Consider the following 26,905-nt stretch of genomic DNA (forward strand, 5'->3'; position numbering starts at 1 on the left):
GGAGCCGCCATTTTAAATTTTGAAAATCGAACTTTAGATTCGTAATCAGCGACCCAAAAAACCCCTAGATACCAAGTTTGAAGTAAATCCATCAATTTTTACAAAATTCGTCCGCCATATTGGAGCCGCCATTTTGAATTTTGAAAATCTTACTTCAAATTCTTCATCAGCGACCCAAAAAACCCCTAGATACCAATTTTGAAGTAAATCCATCAATTTTTAAAAAAATAGCCTACCTCTCAAAATCCGACAGGTTTTTGGAGGTTAGAAAAAAATCCTGACGTGATGGAGCAAAACGGACTTCGGATTCGTGTTCAGCGCGTCAAAATACATGGGAAATGACTAGTCTGGTCTGCCGCGCACGACACTTTTTTTTTGTGGGGCTGTGAAATTTATGACTATTCAAAATTGCACTATTTTAGTAAACAATTTTTGTTTAATATAACAGTGACAGTCTGCATTTTACACTTAATTAATTTGGCCATAAACTATTCTGTAATATTGCCTGATTGAAATAAAAAAGGCAGTTATACTGATTCTCATTTATTGAAATTTAGAGTGTATCTTAAGAGTGTCTATATCTTTTGTGGAATATTTCGAATTTGTTTAAATTAATCCATTAAGTAAATTATTCACACTCGAATAAAAAATTAAACAAAAGCTAATTTTTATGACAGATCATACCCAGGTGGAAAAGTTCCCGGTAGTGAATGTTAATTTGTCTACGCAATCTTTTCATTGATAGTAAAAAGTGTGTTCCTAACTGAAATTAAACGCAGAATCAATCGAAAGTACATTCCATTTAATAAATCCTATCAGTTCTGGTCAGTTGTGGTACAGGAAATTTTACATGTTCAGCATAAGAAAGTGGAACAAGTTTATGTGCATATTCTTCTACAAGTTCACATACATTTTTTCTGTACAGGGAAATGTTCAAGGCAATTGTCATTCAGAAGAAATACAAAAATCTCTGTAAAGAGAAATTTAAATGAGTGAAGGGAAAGCTCAATTATAATTTATCTTTTATACAGACTGGCACCAAAGTTATTGGCGTCTATTTATGACATGTAACACTCTCGAATACAATTTATCACTTCTGCTTGCCTTTTTCCTGGGTACATTGTTTAAGCTCCATTTCAAACAATTATAATGTAAAGTATATATTTAAAATCAGTGAGAACAAATTAACTTTTAATCTTAACCGTTAAAGTGCTTATGGGTGTTTGACACCTATATTCTCAACCTTTGCATTCTAATATCACGTTTTAATTCCTGAAAATTGAATCGCAATATTGGTCAAGTATCCATTATGTGACATTAGTCATCCAAGTGTCAGTTTGTGTTTGGTAAAATCGCTCGAAGTGGAATGCAGATATACAGTAGTATACGGTTAAAGATTGTAAAAGTGATTTTGGAACATATTTGTGTCAATCGCGTTACTGTTTTTTGTTCAATTTTCAATGTAAATATTATCAACCTTACGGTCCTAAACCATGTATTTCGAATACGTCTCTGTACTAAGAAATTAATTTTATAATAAGAATTACGATGTTTCATTTTTTTTACAAATGTAACTTTTCATCTACTATTTTCCTTCAAAATAGATATATTGAACTACCATCGGTAATTCTGATGAAAAATAATTTCCAATTTCAGCTTATAGAATACACTTTAAAGATGGGTGTCAAATACCCATGTGTGCGATTTATGACATTCCCAGAGAGCGTACGCTTTAAGGGTTAAAGCAGTACTTGAAATGTTAATCAGTGCTATTTTGTTATGAAATTCATTCGATTCAACTAAAAATTAACGAATGTCTTAACAATGATAAAGTTGTTTTCAAATGACAATTAATTGGTTTGACTATAATTAAGATTTAAAGAGAATGATATCACAGTAATATTTGGTGAATTCTTTCTTCTGCGAAGTATAAAAATTTTTAATGTTCACCTTCAGACTTCTATTACATAGTGCAGGTGATAACTCGATTTCATATTGTAACTTAATTTTAGGTTTGATACCATTTTTTTTGCAAGAAAAGAATTCAGAGTTATAATTCCAGAATGTGTGTACTCATGTAGAACAATGCAGACGTAGACATTATTTGGCATCACACTCTTGTCAGAGTAATAATTTTCCACGAGATTTTAACAAAGAGGGACGTCTATTGCGCAATCGTCCAGCAGGTGAAATTTCGCATGTTTTCTTCATCTAGAAAAAAAGGCCAATGTTAAATAACTTAACAAAAATGAGTATTTTAATGCAGAATTTCGTTTAAAAAAATTTCAACCAAACGGTATTATTTATTCTCTTATGTAGTAATAATCATCCATGTATGTGACATACTATCATATATAAAATTCGCCATATTTTTTCAAGTCGCAGGAAAAAATGCTAACATGATAGTAGATAATAATATCAAAATGCATCAAAATACATCTAATAAGAAATTGGAATTTATGTCTGATGCGCAGAATATTTTTTTTTGTGAACACATACACACACCTTTTTCATAACTATAGTATATACATACGACTCACCCAATTTTAATTTATACATTATATCTTAAAAATAATTAGCGACCACTCACCTGCTATTCAAGCAGCTTAAACTGACTGGTAAAGGTTCAGATGATACAGCAGGAATATGACCTGCAACTGTTTCCATTAGTGGATACCATTGAGCCACTGGTTTTCTGGGATTGTCTAACATTTCCAGCCAATGATCTCGACCAACGCCAATAAAACTTGATCCAATAGCTGTACAGCCCATCAATTCATTTGATCCAATTCTATAAAATGAGAAAAATACGAATTATATTTTGACTTTACGGTAGTCGAAACAAAACAACACCTATTTAATGTTAATAACATTATAAAAATAAATGAAAATATTTGAAAATAGTTGTAATTATTAATCACTGAAGAGAAGACAGAAGTAAACAAAACCTGCTTCTCTTTTGGTACTAGATAGAACACTATATCTTTAAAAAGGCCAAAAGACGTCTTTTTAAAATTCTTCAAAATTTTGTTTTTTATTTGTAAAACAGAAAAGCAATTAACTTTTGAAAATTGTGAATTATTTATCTTAAATGGTAAAAAAAGAGTGATTCAATATTTCTTCTACACTACCTGTCATAATCGATTACTTTTATAATAAGACTGACATCTTCAATGTTTTCAGCTGGTACATCAAAAACGAGAGCCTCATTGTAAACGGGACATAAGCAATTCTTTTTGACACTAGTTTTTTTCTTTTTTATCCTTTTTCCTTGACAAAGAAGGTATACCTTTACATATGGATCTGAAAAAAGGATATACTGAAAATTATTATTATTATTCCGAAAATAACATTTTCATTTATTTAAACATGTTTGCATTAGCCAATAGGCCAAACAATTTGGAAACATCTTTTTATGAATAATTTTATTATTATTTACTGCACTTTTCACTTTTCTACCAATTTAAAGTCAATGGTATTATTGTTTTCTGACCTGATGATCCTGTTATATCCATTGCTTTTAAATTTCTAGCTTTAATGACAGTTAATGTTAAACGTCCAGCAGTGGGTAAATAGCATAATGTCAACATTAATTCACCCAAGTCAACTTTTTCCTAGTAAAATGTTAAAATAGAAAGAGTAAGTTGATGTCATTAATTAAGAAAAATCAGAATGAAAATTTATCTAAAGTTGTGGCCCGTTTCTTAAACATGCATATGTTACCGGCAAAACCCGAATTGCCTAGGAATTTCGGGATTTCCTAGAGATTCATAGACTTTTCCAAATTGCCTAGGCGTTTCGGGTTTTGCCGAGAGCGTTTTGGACAATTTGAAAATTGAATTAAATTTAATGGTATATGGAGTGATGTATTCAAGCAAACAAATGGTTCGTGTTGTAATTGACCGAACTGGGTTTGGTTAAAAAAAATTCGGTTATTGGAAACAAATGACAAATAGTTTCAACCGAACTATTACGCTTGCCAATGGAAAAGTTTTTCCGTTATTATATAACCAAACATATTTATTTGTTATTTCAAAAGCATTAATTCATGTTTATTCATAATCAGAATTCATATTTTAAAACAGTCAAAATAATTTTTGACTGTTTTGTTATTAAAAAACTAAAGTATATTTAGATGTAGAGACTATCTAATTATTTCCACAATGCTTAGCATAAACATTTAAAATTTGCAATTTAACAGTAAGGTATAAATATTTTTAAAGTTTCAATGAAATAGTGTTCTTCATACGGTATTCGGGTATTTCCTAAAACTATATCATGACTATCTTAAAGAATCTTTAAAAACCCATCGATTGACCATTATGCAAACTTTTCACAATGAAATATAAAGAATTTATTCAAGTTTCAAAAATCAAATGTTTTAAAAACTAAACTTTTTAGTTTTTAATTCAAAAATTGTAATCTCTACGAGGAAGTAAAGTGTTGATGGGGAAATTAAATTAACTCAGGAAAATATTATAATGACTTTCTGCAACTTTGTGTGCTTTGGATTTTATTTTTTGTTATTTTCAAATTTTATAACATGTTTACAAATAGTGGAGCCACTTTAGAAATTTTTAATCATTAATAAATTCTCGTTTTTAGGGTTTCGTGGTCCAGGCCCGAGAGACTCGGACGTCCGTCCGCAGTTCTTAAGTCTTATGTCTTATACTTAAGACTTAAGCATAGGATTTAATCATAAGACTTAAGACATAAGACTTAAGCAAAAGACTTAAGACTTAAGACATAAGAGTTAAGCACAAGACTTATGCTTATACCTTAAGTCTTAAACATAATTATTAATTATTATGCTTCAGTCTTAAGTCTGCTTAAGCAAAAGGCTTAAGACTAAATTTTTTTTAAAATGATCGTAAATATTGAAATGACCCATTAGAAGCTACGAAACCCTGTAATGTACGCGCTTTGCGCCTGCTTCTCGTACTGATTTTTTTTGTTTATTGTTATTGCTGTCTTTTATAAATAAAAAATTTTTAAATTTAAAATAGAGAGATCTATTCCTAATGTTAAGAATTAATGTTATAGTTTACCTGCATTGCGCATAAAATTTCCATTGTATATTCAATTTCTTGTTCAAGATCAGTGCAGTCTAATAGACCTTTAAGCACTACTTGTCCAATCAAGTCATGACGAGAAAATCTATCAAAATCATAAACTGAAAATTGCAGATACCGTTCTCTTAAATCTTCATATGGTACACTGCAATTAAGTTAAGAAATAATTTATGTTTATATAAATTCTGCCGTCCTGATTTAAAAAGACACTATCTACATTTGTCGCTTAGGTCGTTATTTAGTAGTATCAACACACAAAAGTGAGCTGAAGCGACAAATGTAGATAGTGTATTTTTAAATCAGGACGGCAAAATTACACTATTTTTTATTTAGTCAATTGTTAATTACTAAAATTTATATGTTAACAAATTACGAGTTGTTGTTTTGCATTGTTGATTGACATTATTCTTAATTGTAATATTCATTTTTGATTACAAATAAAAAAAATTAATTCAAAACATACTTTGGTAAATTTAACGGTTATTAAACATTCGTAGTTTTCAAAAACATTGAAAGCAGAAACGGGAAAAATCCCTAACTTTAGACTGAATTCCCTGTCTTTTCCTGACTATTACTGCACTCTAAATGTACAAATTTTTATGCGATTCAATTTTCTCATCTTACCTGAAAATAAATGTCTCATTAAATATTGGATTTAAGTTTTTTCTGTGAACTTTAGTCTGAAACTTCTTCTTTCTATCTGGTAAAAGATAAACTTTAACATAAGGGTCGCTACTTCCAGACACATCCTTCACTGGTAACTCTCTAGCTTCCAACACCTAACATAAAAATAAATACACATTTTAAACTATGTTGAAGTAATATTTTACTAATCGAAAAAAACGCATCAGGAAGCAAAAAATTTGCTGTCTTGTGGAGGAAGCTATGAATTTCTCTAATTCAATTAATTGATTTAAAACATTTCGAGTTAACAACTGATTTAAATTCATTAAATTTTTTTAAAAATTAAGAAAATTATAATTAATTTTGGGTGTAACATATACTTTATATATACGAATCGATTCGTTTCAATGCAAGGAATTCAAATATTTTATGTATTAACTTGAATTTAAAAAAACACAAAATTTTGTAGCTAAAATATGATTTTTCAATTTTTATTAATTCTTTAAATTTAAATCAAATCTGTACTTTCTATATACCAATCGATTCGTTTTAATGCAGGGAATAAAATTATTTCATATATAAACTTGAATTTTAATAAACACAACATTTTTTAGCTAAAATGTGAATTTTTTATTTTTTAACTTTCATTAATTCTTTAAATTTCCATCAAATTTATACTTTATATATACTAATCGATTCTTCTTGACGTAAAGAAGACGATTATATTATATATTACCTTAAATTTTACTATTAAAAAATTTTTTCATTTAAAAAAAAAATTTTGGAAAAAAGACGATAAAATTTTTTTTGGGGAGTATTTTTAAAAATCCTCTCGTCATTTTTGAAAGATTAATGTTATAAATAAGCCTATTAAATTTTACTTAAATCCATTAAAACCTGTTAAAGATATCGTGTTCACAAAAACGATCCACACACACACATACATACATACATACATACATACATACATACATACATACATCCGGACAATTGATCAGGATCTCATATAACATGTTTCTATATGAAGGAAAATTTGTTTTCACCATTTTTAAAAATTTTTAAAACGAAAGGACTACAAAGCTTCCTTTCAATATGCCACAATATTGTGTTTATATTGCCAATATTTAGGTAATATTGCTGCAACATTCATTATATCCGCCCTGAAAGAATATTGCTTGGCAATATTTCGTTAGTATTGCCTAAAAATATTTAATAAATATTGCTTAGCAATATGGGATTATATGGGAACCTTCATGGATTCCCTCACGGAATCCAATGTAGGTTTTCATGTGGAATTCCATGTGGCTTTTTGCAGTAGGGATTTAATTGATTTTTAACCATAGTAAATTCTTAAATACATTTTAATTAATTTCAACTTAGAAAAACGCAAGCAGTATTGTGATTTTTTCTCAATAAAATAATATTAGGATACTTTAAAAATCATAAGAATATCAATATTAAAAAATTCTTTTACGTCAGCCAATGATGTAAATACTCTGTAGAAAATTTTGCGAAAACATTACTAATTACTTAGTGTCATTTATAATCGTCCAAGGAACTAAACAAAGAGTTATGGTTAGGTTTGGATTTTACTAATCTGTACCAAGTAATTTTGTGCCTTTCTGTAAAAGTTAGCCTGAATAATAAATTTTTATAATCTTTTTCTGTCCACCTAACTGCAGTAATCTTGTACAGACACTTATATATTTGCAAGCTAAATATCTAACTTTTATACAATTTTTAAAAAAGTCAAAACAAATAACGAGAATCTCTGTTGTCAAGTTAGTTGTCATTATATATCGTGACAAGGTGATTCACCAACAATTCAATCTGTATTGCAAGTTCAAGAAAAGCATTAGTGCAAGAGAGATAGCAGTCTATCTATCTCTCTTTCTAATATTTAGCTACTTTAGCTAAATCCCATTGCTATTATATAGATAGCAATTTTTGATAGCTGATACATCTAATACTTTAAAGAAATGAATAATCCAATAGAATAAGAACTTACTTTGACCACAAGTCCCTCAATTTCTTGATCATAGCGTAATGCGAAATGTAACTTTCCTGCATATTCCATGTCTGTCGTGCTAGAACTTTCATTGCTTTCTTGTCTTGTTAAATCCTTTTTATATAACTCTGGCTGTAATATATATATATATATATATTAAAAAATACTATTTTTAATAAATAATATTAATTAAATAATAATACAGAAAAAAATTAAAAATTTACAGAATTCCGTCCGTAACATCCTCTATTTTCAGTAGGAAAAAAGTTATAAGTAAATTAAAAAAATATTTCTTAAATTTGTTATTGTAAATATCTTGAAAAATATTAAAAATTTCAAATTCAAAATTTGTACACTTATTTAGCACCACTATCTCTACAATTTACCGAATTTTGAGAAAAATTCGAGACATGACATTTTACACACTCTCGAATTGTAATGTTTTAGGTAACAAAATGTACTAACGACACTACATTAGCAGATATTGATGCACTGTAAAACGAAAGGTATTAATTTAATACCGACTTTAGGTACTAAATTGTTATTTGGTTCTATTTTGATACCTAAAATCGGTACTGTTTTAGTATCTTCTTTTTGCAGTGTGACTAATGAATGACTGTAATTGATTTTTATTAGAGAATAGACTTACCGTGGAAATAATAATATGAAATTAACTGTTAATACGATTTCTTCATTATCAGCATTAAATGACTTGGCTATTTCTTGAAATATATTTTATATTTGGACGTATTGTGAAATTTTATTTCGATTCACAAAGTGCATAATTGGCTGTAGCATTTCATGAAATGTCCAAAAATTTTGGACACATTGTGAAGTGAAAATTTTTTTCACAATGTGGCTGCACTTCATGAAACGTCTAGACATTTCATGAAATGCAACTTTTTACAAAGATGCTACGACATATATATAAATATATTATATATATACATAAAAAAGAAAAAGTACACATAAACACACCTTGATAAGACCCAGACTTGAATCACTACGATTTTCAAGACTACAGATACTGAATTTGATATTTGGAAGATCAAGACGATGGGAAAGTTGTCTTTGGAAACTTTGATGCCTCATAGGTACAATTGGTAATGTTGTTTGACGCAGTACCTCAAAGATAAAAGATTATTTAATGTAGAAAAGTGAAGAAAAATAGTAATCTATACCTTTTTTTATTGGGAAAAAACTCTCTTTTTATAGAAAAATATAGGTACTCATTTTAAACAGAATTTATTAAAAAAAATTTAGAAACAGACTGGATTTTTTTTAATTTACTAAGTTCGAGAGGGAATTTACTAGTAAAAATTGTGTACACTTGACTACAACTACACTACAAGTATTACATACTACTACCAAAATATTACTGTATTACAAAGTATTACACATATATTACTGAGTATTACCCTTTATTACAAAAAATATTAAATGTCAAATAGCACTTTCTTATACATAGAACTTTCAATAAAATTATTATTTAAGAACAAAACTTTAAAATAAGAAATAGAGAAACAAATAATTAAATATTTTTAAATATTAGGGTAAGTGCATCAATTGACAATTACGGCGTGTTCATAAAAAATAACTATTATTACTATTATATTTAATATAACTGTTGCAAAATGATTAAAAAAAATTATTTTAATCTTTTTTTGATACAATTACTACTGAAGAAGCACATTTAAACAATTATTAATTAAATTATTTGAGATCAAATTTTTTCCCTCGCCGCAATTGAAACATTTTTAATATTTCCATTAGCTCTATTTGTTTAAATTATCGATTTTTATAAAGTTAAACATTTTTTTAACATCTAAATAACATAACCTTTTAGTTTAATAAGTCTTAAATTGAGTTTATACAATAGAAATGTCGAATTTTCTATTTCATAGGTGTTTTGACTCGAATCGCGCCGCAATTAGTGCATTTACCCTACTTATAAAAGAAAATATAATAAATTTCTCTTTTTTAAAACGTAGATAACAATATTAGGGTCAACCGGGGTAAATCCGAACGCTTTTAGTAAGTTTCAACAATAACATAAGTTTTTTCTTTAAAAAAAAAATACTTCCGGTATTCTGGTGCATGAAGTTGTTACTTTACTTCCATAGAACAATTTTATGGGGTAGCAAAAATTTTTGATAAATTACAATCGCAGGAAACTTAGCGTTCGTATTTACCTCGATACTTTGAAACTTTTCTAAAATACAGGGGTAAATACGAATGCCACTGTATTTCAGAAAAATCTTAGGGAAAATAAATTTAAAGTATTGCAATTGTTAAACTTATATAAAAACTCAAAAAAAATACGATAATAAACCTATTATGTAATAATGCATCATATATAAATACAAAAATCAAACAGGTTAAAAATTAAAATGCATTACACAATTAAAACCTTCAATTACTTTATCAAATCATAACGGATTTTTGCAAAACTTGCTACAGAAAGTATTTTGGAGTGATTGAATGTAAATACAAAAATAAAAGTGAAATTTTTTAAAATCAAAATGTCGGACTTTCCTAAAACTTATTTTTAAAAATGATCAAAAATTCGTAATCAGCGACCCTGAAACCCCCCGAGTAACAATTTTCGAGCGAATCCAATGAATTTTTTAATTCTCGTCCGCCATTTTGAATTTTGAAAAACTGGCTTCAAATTGGTAATCAGCGACCCCAAAAACCGTAGAATACCAAATTTTATTAAGATCCTGAAAAACTTTTTTCAACAAACCATTTGGCAAAAAAATTGAAACACTCCTTCGAGAGAACAGAGATTAAGTTTCTGCTTATTAATTACTAACGAGGATACGTATAGAAAGAAAAACTTTTTTCTATGTACTTTTATAATGTTAAAATAATAGTGTAATGAAATAAAAACAATTTTGTGTGGCTCTGATGTAAAAAAAAATTATTGAAAATACCGTTCGGATTTACCCCGGTTTTCCAATTTTCCTGGGTAAATACGAACGGTCTGATATTATTAATAAAATTTTACAGAAGGCAAAAATCAAAAATAGTTTCTGTTCTAGTATTCATAACAAACAATTATAAATAATAAAATGAATTTTTAGCTTCTTTTTCTTCAAATACGAGACAAAATACTGAAAGAGTGTCAACTTTGATTTTCAATCTTTTTTGCAATACTCGTTATCTTTGTTTATGCTGTTGCTAATTAACAAACGAAAAATGGGATAATACTTAGAATCTCTTCAAGAGGATCTGAGGTATAAATTCTCATATCGAACTTATTTTTAAAAATTTTAATTAAGTTGAAATAATTAGCGTTCGGATTTACCCCCCGTTCGGATTTACCCCAGCTGACCCTATTTCAAATGTTTTGAAATTTCTTTTAAAGAACACGATAAATATAACTTATTTGTTTTTAACTTTGGACGAGAAACTAAACAAATATAATTTTCTATATTATAATATCCGTGAGCATCCATGTTTATAAAGTTTAATATTTGGTTTTTTGCGGCAAATTACTAAAGAACTATCTTCTGATTTGATTCTGTAAACATTTGATACAGCCACCTATGGCAAAGTTGTTAAGGCGCTCTCACACCTTTTTGTCTGCCTGCAGGTTACCATGGCAACGCATGAGAGTGAGTGCGACAAAAAATTTAAAAATTTGAATATTCAAATTTTCTGTCTCACTCACACTCGTGCGTTGCCATGGTAACCTGCAGGCAGGCAGGCAGCCAAAAAAGGTGTGAGTGCGCCATTATACTTCAGCATCAACTCCCGCGCTACATTTGAATAAGTGTTAAAAATTTTTACTTTTATTAACATTTTTTTGGTTTGATTTTCTTTAAATTTTTTGAGGTATTACACCATAAAACCACAATATTACAAGTATTACATGATATTACACAATAATACTTATTATTACAAGACTTTACAAAATATTACAGATATTACAGGTATTACCGAGTATTACCAGGCAAGTGTACACTTGACTTCCAGAGTAAATTCCCCCTCGACTAAGTTCTAGGTTTTTTAAAATAAAATTTAATTCGTGAAGATTTAGAAATTTTTATTATCAAATCAAGTTGAATTATTATATACCTTTTTACTTTCTTTTTGCTCCTGAACATATTCATGAGTTATTGGATCCGATTGAAGATCAGGTAAGGAGTGACTAATACGAATTGCATTTTGTTGGGAAACGTCACTGTTATTACTTTCCTGATTATCTTGTCTTGTTACTCCTAGGAGCCATCGCCATGTTGAGGAGCACTGAATGCTCACTGCTGCTAGTAAGACAAGTGCCATTAATGCTACTCCGGCTCCTATCAGTAAATGATACGGAAAACTTTCGTTCCACTCCTCTAGAAAAAAAGTTTTTACTTTAACCTGTGAATTATTATAACTTTTTTGAAATTCTTTTTTAAAATGAAGCATATAAAACTTGTCATAGGCTCAATCCATATATTATATTACACCCAAAGTCGTTGCGACCTATTTTTGAAAAAATCTTATAATTCCTAATAACCCTCACAACAAAAGGATATCCTCAGGATATTTTGACATGATATAGTTTATCCTCATATCGCATACTTTCTGATAATCAATACAACTTTTTAAATTCAGTTAAGGACTTATTGTACACGGAAAAACTTTGTTCAAGAATCATTCCTAAATTTGTTCAGGAACTGAGGATATGAGAAAAATTCTGCAAAATTTACAGAAAAATACAAAAATCATTCAAGAAAATACTTGTATTTTTATTATGACATTGGAAGACTTCTTGTTAATGCCGCGATCGGAATATCTCACTGTCACTATGGGTGTTGAAAGTTTCTTGAACTGTTTTAGAAGACATAGTACAGTAACCAAGCACTAGGCAGGGATTGGTTGGGTAGGGTTGTGAGTCGTGAAACGTTTCATTGAAAGATTGAAACTTTCATTTGAAAGTTTCAATCTTTCATGGACGAAAATTTCATTAGTTTCATGAAACATTGGAGAACCAATAGTAAGCCTTCATGTGCACATGCGCAATAACGTAATAAATATTTTAGGTTAGGTCAAAAAATAAACTTGTGAAAAGTTAATTATAATAATAAAATGTTTTACATTTTATTATTATATCATAATTTTGCCTATGTTTCGAACTGAAACCAGTTCATCTTCAGGGCTAAAAATTTAAACAAAATATCACATTAAATAATTTTTCAATTAAAACAATTTAAATATAATAAATATCTGTTTTAATTTTCGAGTAATCGTTTGTATGCTATTTTTATGTATTATGATTATCGAGAGAGATATTTATTATATTTATTTAAACTGTTTTGATTGAAAAATTATTTAATGTCGTATTTTGTATGAAATGTTTATAGCTTTGAAAATGAACAGATTCCAGTTCGAAACGGAGACAAAATTCTAATATAGTAATAAATCAAATATGACCAAAAAATCCGTTTTAAAACATTATTATTTCCAGTCGTTAAATTAATTAATATTATTATTAATAAGGATTTATTATATATAATTTAAATATTCCCGCCTCTTTCTTTGAAACTTTGAAACGTTTCATGAAGCATTGAAACTTTCATGAAACTTTCATTCAACGAAAATTTCATGAAACTTTACAACCCTATGGTTGCGTCAAATATGTTTCCAATGCATAATACCATAAGCTGCTAAGGTAGCTGAGAGATGTAAAGCGCAGTTTTTGGACTCTCGAGGACGTGGGATCGAGTCCTCCCAGAGTAAATTTTTTTTCAGGCAAACGTAAAAATTTATTCTAAAACAAGTTCAAGACTTTCTGTAGTGAGTTTAGGAAGTTGTCTTGAATTTCTCTACAATTCTTATAGAAATACTGCTAAGAATTTTTCAAAGAAAATATAAATAAGATTTCTTTAATTATTCTCATATCCTCAGTTCCTGAACAAATTTAGAAATGATTCTTGCACAAAGTTTTTCCGTGTACTAGACAGCTTAGTAAAATCTGGTAAAAGTACCAGTGATGGATATAACTGCTCCAATGGTGAATTACCAGCAATAAAAAGATCCCAAAGTGTGCTATTTCATAAATTTTTTTACTTCCTAAGTTTTAAGGAATTTCTTTAAACATAAGAAGTAAAAGAAAAATAAAAAAATAGCACATTTAACCCTTTTTATCGCTCCTGATCCCCCATAGGAACACTGATTCACCACTCGTGAATTTATTATCTCAGCTTTTTTTAAATGTAACATCAAACTTCCAGACAATTTCCAAGCATTTTATAAAAATTAATTCAACAAATATCACATATTTCCCAAATCACATATACTGTTAATCTATTGTAAAATATAATTAGCGTATAAAAGTTTCTGATTATTTCTACAAATAAAGTGTACGTGTTCAAAATTTTATTTTAAATCTAAAAAGTGCATCTTTTAACAGATTGATTAGTTAATTTTGGCACAACACCGCAGCTTCGTCTTCTTCAATGAGAAAGTAATTAAAATAAACTAAAACCGAAACCAGATGACACGCACTAAATAATGTCAATTATTGAATATCTCTGGTCTATTTGGCCTTTATTCTAAATGTATATATATAGGCAATATAATGTTGCGCTTCACTGGAGAGAAACTTTTAGTAATAGATTGATATTTGTTCTTTAGTATATGATCGCATTTCAAATGTGATATATTTATAAGCGAATAAAATAATATAATATCAATAATCAGTGTTATTAATAGGTACTAAGAGTATAATTATATAACTGAAGATGAATTTCAAGCTGAATTAAATTACCTTCGGCTGTAATTTATATTCATCAATACTGTAAAAAAGTGTCTTATTTTGAGACACTTTTTATGTCTAAGACACCTCTTTTTACAGTGCACTATCGTCTCATATGACAAAACGCTCAAAAAACAGTATATGCCAATGTTATGTTGTGATAGAGGAATAATAATAATGACAAGATTTTTCAGTTATTTTCATTCCAAACATATCCTTTGGAACAAACTCTCTCGTCATTAAAGTTGATTTCATTTAAGTAATGCAAATTTACAAAACATTCGTCGAATCATTAAGTGTCTATTATCTGCAAAAATTAATATGAATAACCTAGTGTCAACCCGTACAGCACATGATATTGTTTGGATATCCAAATGACGTCCCGTTCAGATCCCGAAACATCTGGGATATCCTATGAGTATTACACGAAATATCTCAAGGGAGGGAACTTTTGATATCTTGAGGATGTTCAAGGGATATCTATGGATATTTCTCAGATATTGATAGACATCTGATGGATATCTTAAGAGTAATGAGTTTGATATCCCATTAACGTCCCTAAGATATCTTGGGATATTAGAGGTTAAATATTTTATATTAAATCGAAAATCATAATAATTAACGTTTGCTACAAACTAAGTTTGAGAGAAATAAGAATTCTACACTATAAAATAATAAATTTGTGCGTGCATTTAACCTAAATTATGTTTTTTGATGATTTAATTTTCTTTTCAATCAATTAACCTCAAAAATTCGTCAAAACCACAAATGTCAATGTTCATATTTTAGTTTAGTTGCAATTATTGATAAGTGGAAAATTTATTTGATATATAGCATGTACGTATAAGGGTAAGTAAACTGTGTTATTGAATTTATTAAGTGGACTTTTAATTTTGAACAACTTAAAAAGTGTTTATTTAAAATTTTTTAACTTTAAGACAAATTTGATATTGTTGAAGGGAGAATTGTTATGTGTTCTCAGTGCTACTGCAAAACCAGTGACTTGTGAATATTTTATTAAAATAAAACACATTAGTGCATTTAGTAAATTTTCTTATTAATGTAAGAAATAATATTAATGTGACATAAACATAACCTCAAAATTTATGCATTTTTAGAATTATGCTAATTTTAAAACATAATTTTCTATAAAAACACAAAATAAAGTTTTTATTTCATTTTCGTATAAAAATGTAGTTACATACAATATTTTCGCACTTTGTACTGTTTATTCTACTATGTGATCGTTTCAAATTAAATGTTTCTATTATTTATTTATATTTATAATCTATTCTTGATTAATTATAAATTATTTTCAATACATTTTTTTAAATATCCCAAATATATCCCACAGATATCCAACAGATATCCATTACGGATATCTTAAGGACATCACAGTTAAAAACAAATTAAAATTTTGACGTGACAACGTCTTACTCCGAGGTCTAGGGAGTCAGTCAGAAAAATTGCGTTCATATCGAAGGCCAGAAATCAAAAACTATAAGTCATATTTTCAATATTTTTGTGTAATTCGATTACTTTCGATCTAATCTCGATGCCACACTTATTTTTTTCAAATTTGGAAATGCAATTTTTTATAGCTTTTTATATTACTGACCGGCTAAAGATTTAACATGTTAGTACAGAGCAAACTGTTAACAGTATACACTATACTGCCGTACGATGTAAAAACTTATAGGTAACCGACAACAATTCTTAAACAAGAGTAAATCCATGATTGAATTTATGTTTTGATATTATTCCGGTGCAAAATTTTAGCAATTGGTAATAACACTGGCATTTTGTTCGAAATTTTTTAAATTTAATTGTTCGGAAACTGTTGTGTCGCACACAACTTTATTATATTTTATTATTTCTCAAGAATCCTTGTAATAATAAGGCATACTTAAGCGACAGAATAACAATTTTTACAATCACCTACAATCGAAAATTGAAACGAACACAACATCTCATTTACAATACTAAGATAAACTAAGATTATCCGTTATTTTCAGTTTCAAAGGAATTAAATATCGATCATTATCCGGATTTAGTAATATTCTTAGGTTCTTAAATTTTTCTTGTAATCATAAATTCGCTCTTCTAAATTTACGGGTGTAATTTAGAAAAAGCTATTTAAAATGTAATACAGATCGCCTTAATCCTCAGGATTAGGATCACTGTTTGAAAACAATGAGAGTCCGTCGATACTTGCTCTCATATTTGTCTTTCTCAACGCAAATCTTCAGTTTTGAAAATTATTCAGAAATCTGTCGAACGTCGAGACTGAAGCACAAATTTGTAACTTATCTTTAAATATATATTGATCACAATATTACACTGAACACTCTAACACTTGTACGTTTTAATATGAAATTATACATATAATTAAAGTAAAATGTCAACTTGTTTTTTTACTAAATCGAGTACTAAATATATACCTTCCGATAATTAAGAATAAACAATTAATTAATTCAGAACCGCGCGTTAAAATAAATGTGCGGACAAAACAGAAATTATTGTCAGTTCTAATATTATGCACTGAAAAAAATTTATATGATTCAAATAATCGGTTACTTGATTTTTATCAAATAATTATTATTTGAGTCAATTAAATGATATTTGTTTCAAATACAAAAATCATTGGTTCAAATACAATTTATTTAATTCGCAAATAAAACTTATTTGGTTCAAGTAAATATTTATTTGATAATAGTCAAGGAATCAAGTAGTATTTGAATCAAATAGGGTCAGTTGGGGTAAATGGGGACAAAAGGTTTTGAAGCTTAATTTACAGTTTTAAAATTAAGTTCAATGTCAATATTTTAACCTCAGATCACCTGCAAAAGGTTTTGAGTATTGCCAAGCTTTTATCTTGACAATTGGCAGCAAGATAAAAAAAGTTATCGCTCAATGCATAAAAACTTGAAAATCAAAGTCAAACTGTTTCAGTATTTTGTCGAGCATTTCAAAGAAAACAGACTTAAAAATCATACAAAATTTTTTTCTTATTTTTTATGACTCCTATAACAGAAATTCACTTGAAATTTTGATTTTTATCAATTTGGTTAATAATGACAAGCTGTCCCCATTTACCCAGAGTTTTCAAATTTTTGGGGTAAATGGGGACAGCTTGTCATTATTAACCAAATTAACAAAAATGAAAAATTCAAGTGAATTTCTCTTATGGGAGTCATAAGGAATAAGAAAAAAATTTGGTATAATTTTTAAATCTGTTTTTTTTTTCAAATGCGAGACAAAATACTGAAAAAATAAAAAAATTTCAATTGGCTCAACTATTATATATCTACTACAAATTTTTTTTCAAGTTTTTTCATCCCTTAATACAGTAATACACTTAAAGAAACTTTTTTCTAAAAACTTTCTTAGAAATTTAAAGCTTATCTTAATTTTTTTTGGCTGCATAAAATTAATCCTGGGAACGTAAATAACAATAAGTTAAAAAAATAAACCCGCAAATATTACCTTTTAAAGAAAGAAATTTACGTAATTCGTGAAAAATAGCGATTTTGTCCCCATTTACCCCAACTGACCCTAAATCTTTTTTCCAGTGTGCTTAAGTACAAAATAAATACTAAATAAAAATTTTATAAAATGTAATTTAATTAATAATTAAAAAAGACGTTGTCACGCTGAAAATTCTCCGTCCGCGTAATAAATACAGACACCTACTTTACTTTATCTTTAATTCGAAATTTTCCAGGATTTTGATTAAAAATTTCTGGGAAAGTTTTTCATAGTCTTCTTGTCTCAAGTTTCACCGTCAATCTTTTCGCACAGGCGGACATTTCAATAACTAATATACAAACTTTCCTGCGCTTCGCAACTAAATACTTCCAACCTTGATATGCCAGCTGATTTCAAGTTTCAGGAAACTTTCGGTACTGTAGTAAGCAATTTCGGTATACACACTCCTGTTTATGTAATATGTTTTATCAAATCAAATGGTTGTTTTGATTTATTTCCATTATACTGGGGAAATTTCTCAAGAAATTATCATAAAATAAATATTATTGATATAATATTACGTATATTATTTTCATAGGGCCAAGTATACGAGTGAAAAATACCGCTCCAATTTTTTGACCATTAAAAATATTTTCTTTTGTTTTATGTATCGAAGATGACGTTTGTCCAAACATGTCGGAAATATTTTATCAGTGCATTTCAAAATTAGGAGTACCAAGAAAGTGTGGAACGTCTATTATGTTTTTATATTGTAATATTAATGATTTGTTTGTAACTTATAAATTTAATAAATATTTCTAAATAAATATAATTTATCGCATTGTATAAAAAATTGCAAATTCGAAAACCAAAGTGTAGCCAGAAAGCTGAAACCGATGATATCCAAATATTTCAAGAAGAATAAAATATGTATGAAAATAAGAAAAGTCCAGAGAAAAACATTATATATTTGGTAAGTAATTGATGTAATTTTTTCTACAAAAGACCTTTACAATTGCCATGCACTTTAAAACTTTATGGACAGAGGAACAACAGTCTTGTAGCGCGGTGAAAGTTACTCTAGCGAAATTTATTTATATTTTGAGAAGTCTGAATATATAAGGAATGGATGTGATATGCGAAATTGGTGATATTTTGTTGAATTAATTATTATCAAACATGTATTTGAAAATTACAAAATCTCAGATAAATTCAATCAATATTATAAGACCATAATAATTTTAGTGACAAAAATTCTGTTACATTTTCAATATATATTTAAAGTTACGAAATTTACTACTAATTTTCATTAAATTCCAAGTACTCAGATTTAACGAAATATATAAAAAGTATTGTTTCATATTTGTTTTAGACTATGTTACAAAACTTAAAGGAAGAAGAAGAAGAAGAATTAAAAATTTTAAATGAACCTTTCCGTCAATATTTAATGAAATATATTTTTCCAACATTGACTCAAGGACTTATTCAAGTGGCAAAATTGCGTCCTGCTGATCCTGTTGAATATCTTGTAAGTATTTATACACAGAAAAAACCTAGTCTCATTTTTGTTGCAAATCAAAATGAGCCTATGCACATTTTCTCGTGTCCCTGAACTGTCCCTTATCGGGACCAGATTATTATTCACTACCAGGGCCCTGGTAGGGAAATTTCTACACGGGTACAATTGAACAACGATGTTAGTGGAAAGAAAAATAGGTCAGTCGAGGCAATACCTATTGAGGGCATTAAATGGAATTCAGGAAGAAAACGGCCCTTTTTGGTATTAAAAAGTATTCGAATGGGTCTTTTTCAATGCCAAATATCTAAGATGATTTACATTAAGTTTTAAAAGAAGCCATTAACAGAAACGAGGACTCAGATTATGAATCACCGAGAACGTCTTAATTTCAATTTTTATTTCAATAAATGATATTTTTTCAAAATTAACATAAGAATTTTTTTAAAAAGTGGGGTAAACTAACGAAATGTGATTGAATATTTCCTAAATATTATTAGGTATTATTATTTAGAAAATCTTTGGTCCTTCATTGTTATTGCTGTAGTTCCGATGTTTATTTCAGTTGAAGAGTAATAAGAAACCTTGAAAACTTATGTTATTAGAAAAGGCGCACGTTACCAGTAACGTGAAGCCTTCAATCGAGCAAACTTATTTATATAGATCTACACGTAAGATTTGATTTGGAATGCTCGGCGAATAAGATAATCTAGGATAAAGCCCAGATGGTTGCACTCCATTTCTATAAATTAAAATTGCTTCTAAATTCAATAATTGTTGATATTTTAATACACATAATATTATGTTACGACCAGATACTAGTGCTACCAGATATTTATTATAGTAATTCATGAAGAAAAATATATTTTTTGTAATTTCAAGGTTAAAACTGTTTGTATCCTTCGAATTTTTAAAAATTTTCAAAAAAAACTTCCTTTTACAAAAATTTTAAGCCTAATCCGGTAGTGAAAAAACAATTTTTTCAATATTTTCGAAATTTTTAATTATTTTTAAAATATCTTCGGTTTTTTTATACTAAGTTATTTTACGTATTTTGTTGAGCGGATTATAAAAATAATTAGTGACAATACCCTCAAATTTAATTTTTATGGCGAAAACTATAAAAAAAGTCCTAAAATTTTTTGTTTTTTCGTTTATTGGGTAAAATATGGAAAATTTAAAAAAAAATTAAATAAAATTTGTAGATCTTATGCACTTTTTAAAAATTTTGCATATTTTACCCAATATAAACGAGAAAAAAAAATTTTAGCACTTTTTTATGGCCAAAAATAATCAAATATAAAAGAATACATAAAAGTATGTATAGTACACCCAGAGAAAAGATTACTTTGATTTAAAGAAACAAATTTCTTTGACTTGTTTTCTTTCATTCAAAATAAAATTTTCTTTGAAACAAAAAAAACTTCTTAGTTTCAAAGCAAATTGTGCATTAAATCAAATAAATTCTAACATAGATATATGGCCAAAGAAACATTTATTTGAATTAAATAAAAAATTTCTTTGAAGCGAAAATACTTTTTTTTGACTTAAAGATAATCTGTTTGAAACAAATAAATTTTCTTTGTGTCAAAGAAAAATTTGTCAAAGAAATTGATTTCTTTGAAACAAAGAAATCTTTTTTCTAGGTGATATAAAATGATCCAGAGATATTTTTAAAAAATTCAAAAAATATTGAAAAATTGTTTTTTACGACCAGATTAGGCTTAAAATTTTTGTAAAATGAAGTAGTTTTTTTGAAAATTCAAAAACAATCGAAGAATACAAACAGCGATATTGGATGTCAGTACTGTATATAGTTGTACTCTAAAATTATTGGTATACCATTGGCATATTATACTGATTCGGAGATAAAATTGTAAACGACATAATAATAATATCAATATTAACTTAATATTAAAGCAATATTTCCACATATGCTATAGAATTTGAAAAATATATTATGTATAAACTCTATATAGTATATGATTTTGAAACAATAATTTTTATGTTTAAACAAAATGTTGTTAATTTAATAGCATATTTTTTAACACTGGAATAGTTAATTAATATTTAACTTGTTTTGCAAACGTTTATTCAATTCTGCAATAAATGATGTATATAATTCATTAACAAAAAGTAAATACAGTGAAATAAAATTTTATTCTGTACCAACGATTATGGATATGTGCGCTCGGTTTTGAACTTTCAGTTGTTGGCATCATTAACATTTTTTAACCACAACAGAAAAAGTGACGTTAAGAAATTTTTTTTGATTCTATTATGTCTTTAAGAAATATCACACAGGTTTTTAAATTTTTTCATTTTTATATGATGTTCTTGTAATCTAAATAATTTCTAGTTAAATTCTATAATTAGTTAAGAAATTTTAGAGCTATATTATTAAGTAAGGTACCAATGACTGGGACCGAAGGTGTCAAGATATTTAAAATCTGTCAGAATTGACGATAATAAATAATTTAAACGGGGAGATCGATACTGATCTCGAAACGTTACAAAAAAGGTCTGATCGGTTAATTGCATTTTTTTATGCTCATATTCTCTAAACTAACGCAATATAAATAAAACTTATTTAATGCTTAATTTTTTAGGCCGAGTATCTGTTTAAAGCAAATCTTGAAGGAAAGATGTTTGAACCTGATTATACAGAAATAACTAGCAGTTTACTTGATGATATACAAACATTTTTTTGTACTTCTACAATTCCATAAATCGAATTGACACTTGAACAAAATGAAATAATTTTGAGAAGAAATAGCAGAAAAGAAATTGATAAAAATATGATTGAGAAAGAATTATTATTCAGTAAATATGAAATAGAAGTAGAGAGCAATGTGACAAACAGTTTTGAAATTTCTGCACTTAATTTTTCGGAATTATAATTGCCTTATATTTAACTTGCACTCATTAAATAATATTTGCCATTTCACATTAGTACACGGAAAAATTTTTGGTGCATTCTGGTTTGATAATAAAAGTCGCGGTATAGTTTTACGAATACCTTTAACTGAAAACATTTTACGAAAACTGAAATTATTATTTCTTAATTCAAATCTACAATTTTTACTAAATTTATACGAAAAACAAGAACCAACATTTCGTAATTTGCTAAAACTATACGAAAAAGCAGGAGCCGTGAAAAAAAGAAGAACGTCGGAACCACCAATGGCTCTTTTCTCAGGTTTTCTCTCCTTTTCTATTCGAGGGTAGTGGGGGTAATACACACTTAATACACACACATAACTGGTACGCTTTGATTGGCTTAAAATTATTCCTAACACATCCTAACTGAAATGAGCTGAAATGAGAAATTGTGGACTTCTTTATATACTAAATAGACAGATTTTTCTGCACTTGTGAGAAGCTTAATATTACATTGTTAAATGTTTAAAAATAAAAATAAAAATAATTATTTATTAAGAAATAATAAAATATTTTATTACCTTTCAAAGAACAATTTTTATCATAAAAGCATTTAATTTAATTATAGAAGCAAACTTATAACAAATAATCTATAATTATATTTAGAAAATGAAATATAGAATAATTTAAAACAATTATTTATCAAAACTTTTTCTAGTCTTTGCAGAAATAAAAATTATATAAAAATTATGAGCAAACAAATGAAGTATTTTATTATTAAATATTAATTAAAATTATTTTTAATTCATATTGCAGTATTAAAAATTATTTTAAAATCAGGATGTCCAGTAAGTCTTAAAGAAAAAAATTCCCTGATCGGTCAAACCCGATCGGACTCAGTATCCGTCCATTTTACAAATATCTCGTATAGTAATTTAAATTATTTTTTAACAATAATTTATTCCTTTTGGCACGCAATCGACTTATTAGTTTAAGTAAACAAATAAAAGAAAAATAATTTTTTTATAAATGTTATTTTGAAAATTAAACTGGACGGAAACTAGGTCTTAGGTGGACGGCAACTGGGACATCCACGGTATATGTAAATTTAAGGATTTAACCCAATCCACTTTCTTATCAACTATATCAAAATGTAAAATGATTATACCAGTTAACGGAATTCTAAATACAGAAAATGAAATATTTTATTCTAATACTTGTTACAGGGCGTATTAGAACTTAACATTTGGAGTTTTCATAATACAATTATGAATTTCGCAAAAACTATTTTAATTTTTGTTTCTAAATATATTAAACTTTATTATTTTTATTTTAGGCATTCTTAAAAAAAAGTAACGAAAGTTATTACCACCCCAAAATCTACAAAATTTTCCGCAATTGTAACTTAATATACTAAATATGAGTGTCAAAATATTAAATATCCTTACAAGATTTCTTTCCGTAATTATAATGTGTACTACGTGTAATAGTCTTGGCGTTAATCTTTTGGTCAATAACTACCGTTCGGTTTAAAAAAAGTATATACATTTCCAATCAAATGAAGATATTGAAGGAAACACGTTTGTATCTACATCCCTCAAAAGATTTAAAAACTTTTAAATAAACTTATTGTTCATAAGTGCAAAGAAATTAATAATTTTAATTAATTATATTCAAAATAGTATATACTATTATATTTTTCATAAAAAAATTTAAATATAGTGACTTTTTTAAACCGGACAAAAGAATAGCCATTTATCATTATTTTAAAATATTGGCAAAGAGTCGTGGTAATCTATATTAGGACTGCACCTATTATGTGGTTGTGGAGGACATGTATTTTATGATTGGAATATTGAGAATCCATTACAGAAAACATTCTCGTTTGAGAATGGTTAAAATTCCCTCACATCACCACCCCAACGACCATGACATTCGCCTCTCGTGTCCGCGTCTTCTCTATATAATGTTGGAAGATGCCCGTTGAAAGCGCATGCTTAAAATTTACCGTCTTTGGAGCAAACCATGAGTTCCCTATCGAGCTACAGATGTCTTTTAAGAGGCCAAGGTCAATAATTCCACATTGTTTCACGTCGTCTTTAATACAAAGTAGACTTAACGATTTCTTTGTAAATTAACTTTTCCGCCCTCCATGCATTATTTATCTTCTTGCACCTGTAACGAATTAGCTAGCTAGGAAGTATATTTTGTATTTGCTTTTTAATTTTCACAATAAAAGAAGTTTAATTTTTATGAATAATTCATTAATAACCCACAAAAATGATGAAAAAATTCAAGGATTTTGGGTAGGAAAATCTCATGCCTTCAACATTTTTTTAGATCTGGTGTTATTCTTTTATTGTTTAATAAAATTCACACAAGTCAAGTAATTTTTTAATATTGTATAATAATGGATTTCTGTTTTAACTTTGAAATGACTGATGAATTTAAAATATATCTGTAGATGACTTATTTAGAAAACTACAGTCAAAGTAAAATGCAATATATAACTTAATAAAAACAGTATATGTAAAACAATTTACATTCGACGATAGAAATCGCACATATATATTTCAGTATAATTTGAATATTAACATTATTTTTTGTAACTCGATAATATATATTATATATAATAATAATAATAATAATAATAATAATAATAATAATAATAATGAACTTTTCCTCTAGCATACATAAAAATTTACAAGGTTATTAGGTAACTATTTTAATATATGTAGGTGCTTTACTTTTGATGATGCATGCATATGCGCAGGATGAAATAGGACTTCGATTCCATTGTGGTTCACGGGCATCCAAGTAGAAATATAAAACATTTCAATGGTGAATAAAACACGTGCCAACGAAGGTTAACATAAAAAAATAAAAAAAAAATTACTGCAGCTTTGAAAAATAGATTGTTTTAATATGCATCTTTTTAAGGAAAATAGAAATACTTTCAAGTAATTCATATTTAAAGAAGCAAAAATTTTATAGTAAAAAATTGTCTTCTAAATAAATAACTCAAATACTCTCTTAATCTGAATCAGTCGAATTTCACTGATTCGCAAATGTATTTTCACTTACTTGATTAAGTGGTATACTTATAACTGGTTACTCAGTGAATTTTTACTGCTTATCAGTGTATTTTCCCTGATTTCAATCAGTGGTATAATTATCACTGATTCAAATTAAGAGAGTATAATTATAAATTTCCTATTTTTGTTCTCGATATATGTGTAGAGAAATTTAATATTTTCATTTTTTTTATCATGTAAAAGTAATGAAATCCTAACATTTTCAAGACTGTTAAATGCATTTATGCGATAAATTAAATTAAGAGGAATATTTTTGATCTCTTGAAAAAAATTTGGAATGAATTTTCCTGTTTAAATCAACAGTGTGCGATTTGGTTCGTAACTAATATATCTGTATATTCAAACACCTGTTAGCAGTTGTTCGGGTCTGGTGTGGGCGGCAACGTCAGCTTTAAAGTCCAGACTTGGACGAAAGTGAAACGGATTTGCGCGACCTGATAATTTGCATTTTTGGCATCTCCTAGCTTAGCTACTCAATTTCGTTTTTTTTATCTAAAGATACAAAATTTTGGTTTCCGAATGTTTCTTCTTCACATCTATTTATCGATTCACATTCTTAACATAAATTGTAATACTGGGTCAAATAAATACACATGATGGAAATAAATAAAGTAAAGCATCACTATTTTTTTTTTTTGAATTGCCGATGTTAATATTTAGAAAGAGAAGAAGTCATTAAAGAGATTGTCAGACTTACCGGCGTGAACTTGAACTTCTTCACTGGGCACAATATTTTCCTCGAGGATACTTTCCGAGGCAGATTTAACAACTCCCATGATAGGCTCTCTCGGAGCGAAGGAAGTGCGTTGGACGAGTTCGGGAGGTTCACTAGAGATATTCGCTAGTTTAGCGCGCACAGTGTCCTGATCTTGTTCCGATAGAAAAACAGTGCTGAATGCAAAATCAGTACCAAGTCGCGTCGGTATCAGCGTTAACATTGTTGAATAGAATTAGAATTGGGATGCGTTTGCGCCTGCGTCTCGAAAGCGTAAGCCCTAGTCCTCCAGCACCATCCAGGACAAGGTGCGTGTTGTGTTGAGGGTATCAGCCAAGTGCTGGCGGGCAGAATAATGGGGTAGGTGGGGTGCTGCTATGACGAGTGTAACACCAGGAGCAATGTCGACCAACTAGGTCTCGGTGAAGGTCCCCATATACATACCCTACCTACTTTTCTATCCTTCTCTGTTCCATTACACAAAAAATGTTTATATTACACAACAATGATAAATTATCGTTTTTTTAATTTCATTAATATTCTACGCAATTGAACATTGCGCTTTATATTTGAAGCGTCGTTTATTTATTTTGAAATTTTAGTCATTTCTCAATAAAAGCGTCTCAATAAAATATACCTACAATAAATATGGCTAACTTCTAGCAGTGAAACTTGTTGCATGTGTTCATTCAGCACCAAGGAAATTTCTAAGCTCTAAGCTTTTATTTATACATGCTGATGGTTCATTGCTGTGTGACAATTTGAATAATTATAGC

General features: G+C 28.1%; 2 protein-coding genes across 3 annotated transcripts; one reads left to right on the forward strand and one right to left on the reverse strand.

The window, feature by feature from the left end:
* Window positions 1-225: 225 nt before the first annotated feature.
* On the reverse strand, window positions 226-26,793 carry LOC127288797 (synaptotagmin-9-like). Its single transcript, XM_051316454.1, has 10 exons — window positions 26,112-26,793; window positions 11,788-12,050; window positions 8,683-8,829; window positions 7,705-7,836; window positions 5,697-5,851; window positions 5,049-5,217; window positions 3,494-3,614; window positions 3,132-3,303; window positions 2,591-2,791; window positions 226-2,211 (listed from the first exon to the last, which is right to left on the reverse strand). Exons 1-10 carry the CDS (start codon window positions 26,350-26,352, stop codon window positions 2,208-2,210), a joined length of 1,605 nt encoding a protein of 534 aa, XP_051172411.1. The 5' UTR covers window positions 26,353-26,793; the 3' UTR covers window positions 226-2,207.
* On the forward strand, window positions 18,165-22,813 carry LOC127288798 (adenylate kinase 7-like). 2 transcript variants are annotated; one of them, XM_051316456.1, is made up of 3 exons: window positions 18,165-18,896; window positions 19,296-19,451; window positions 22,049-22,813. In XM_051316456.1, exons 1-3 carry the CDS (start codon window positions 18,852-18,854, stop codon window positions 22,166-22,168), a joined length of 321 nt encoding a protein of 106 aa, XP_051172413.1. In that variant the 5' UTR covers window positions 18,165-18,851; the 3' UTR covers window positions 22,169-22,813. The 2 variants fall into 2 exon arrangements, with proteins under 2 accessions (XP_051172413.1, XP_051172412.1); XM_051316455.1 differs by lacking the exon at window positions 22,049-22,813 and adding an exon at window positions 19,575-20,277.
* Window positions 26,794-26,905: the final 112 nt, after the last annotated feature.

Source organism: Leptopilina boulardi, unplaced genomic scaffold, assembly GCF_019393585.1.
Source record: "Leptopilina boulardi isolate dan_hultmark-lab unplaced genomic scaffold, ZJU_Lbou_2.1 LbouV2_396, whole genome shotgun sequence".
Taxonomy (NCBI): Eukaryota; Metazoa; Arthropoda; class Insecta; order Hymenoptera; family Figitidae; genus Leptopilina; species Leptopilina boulardi.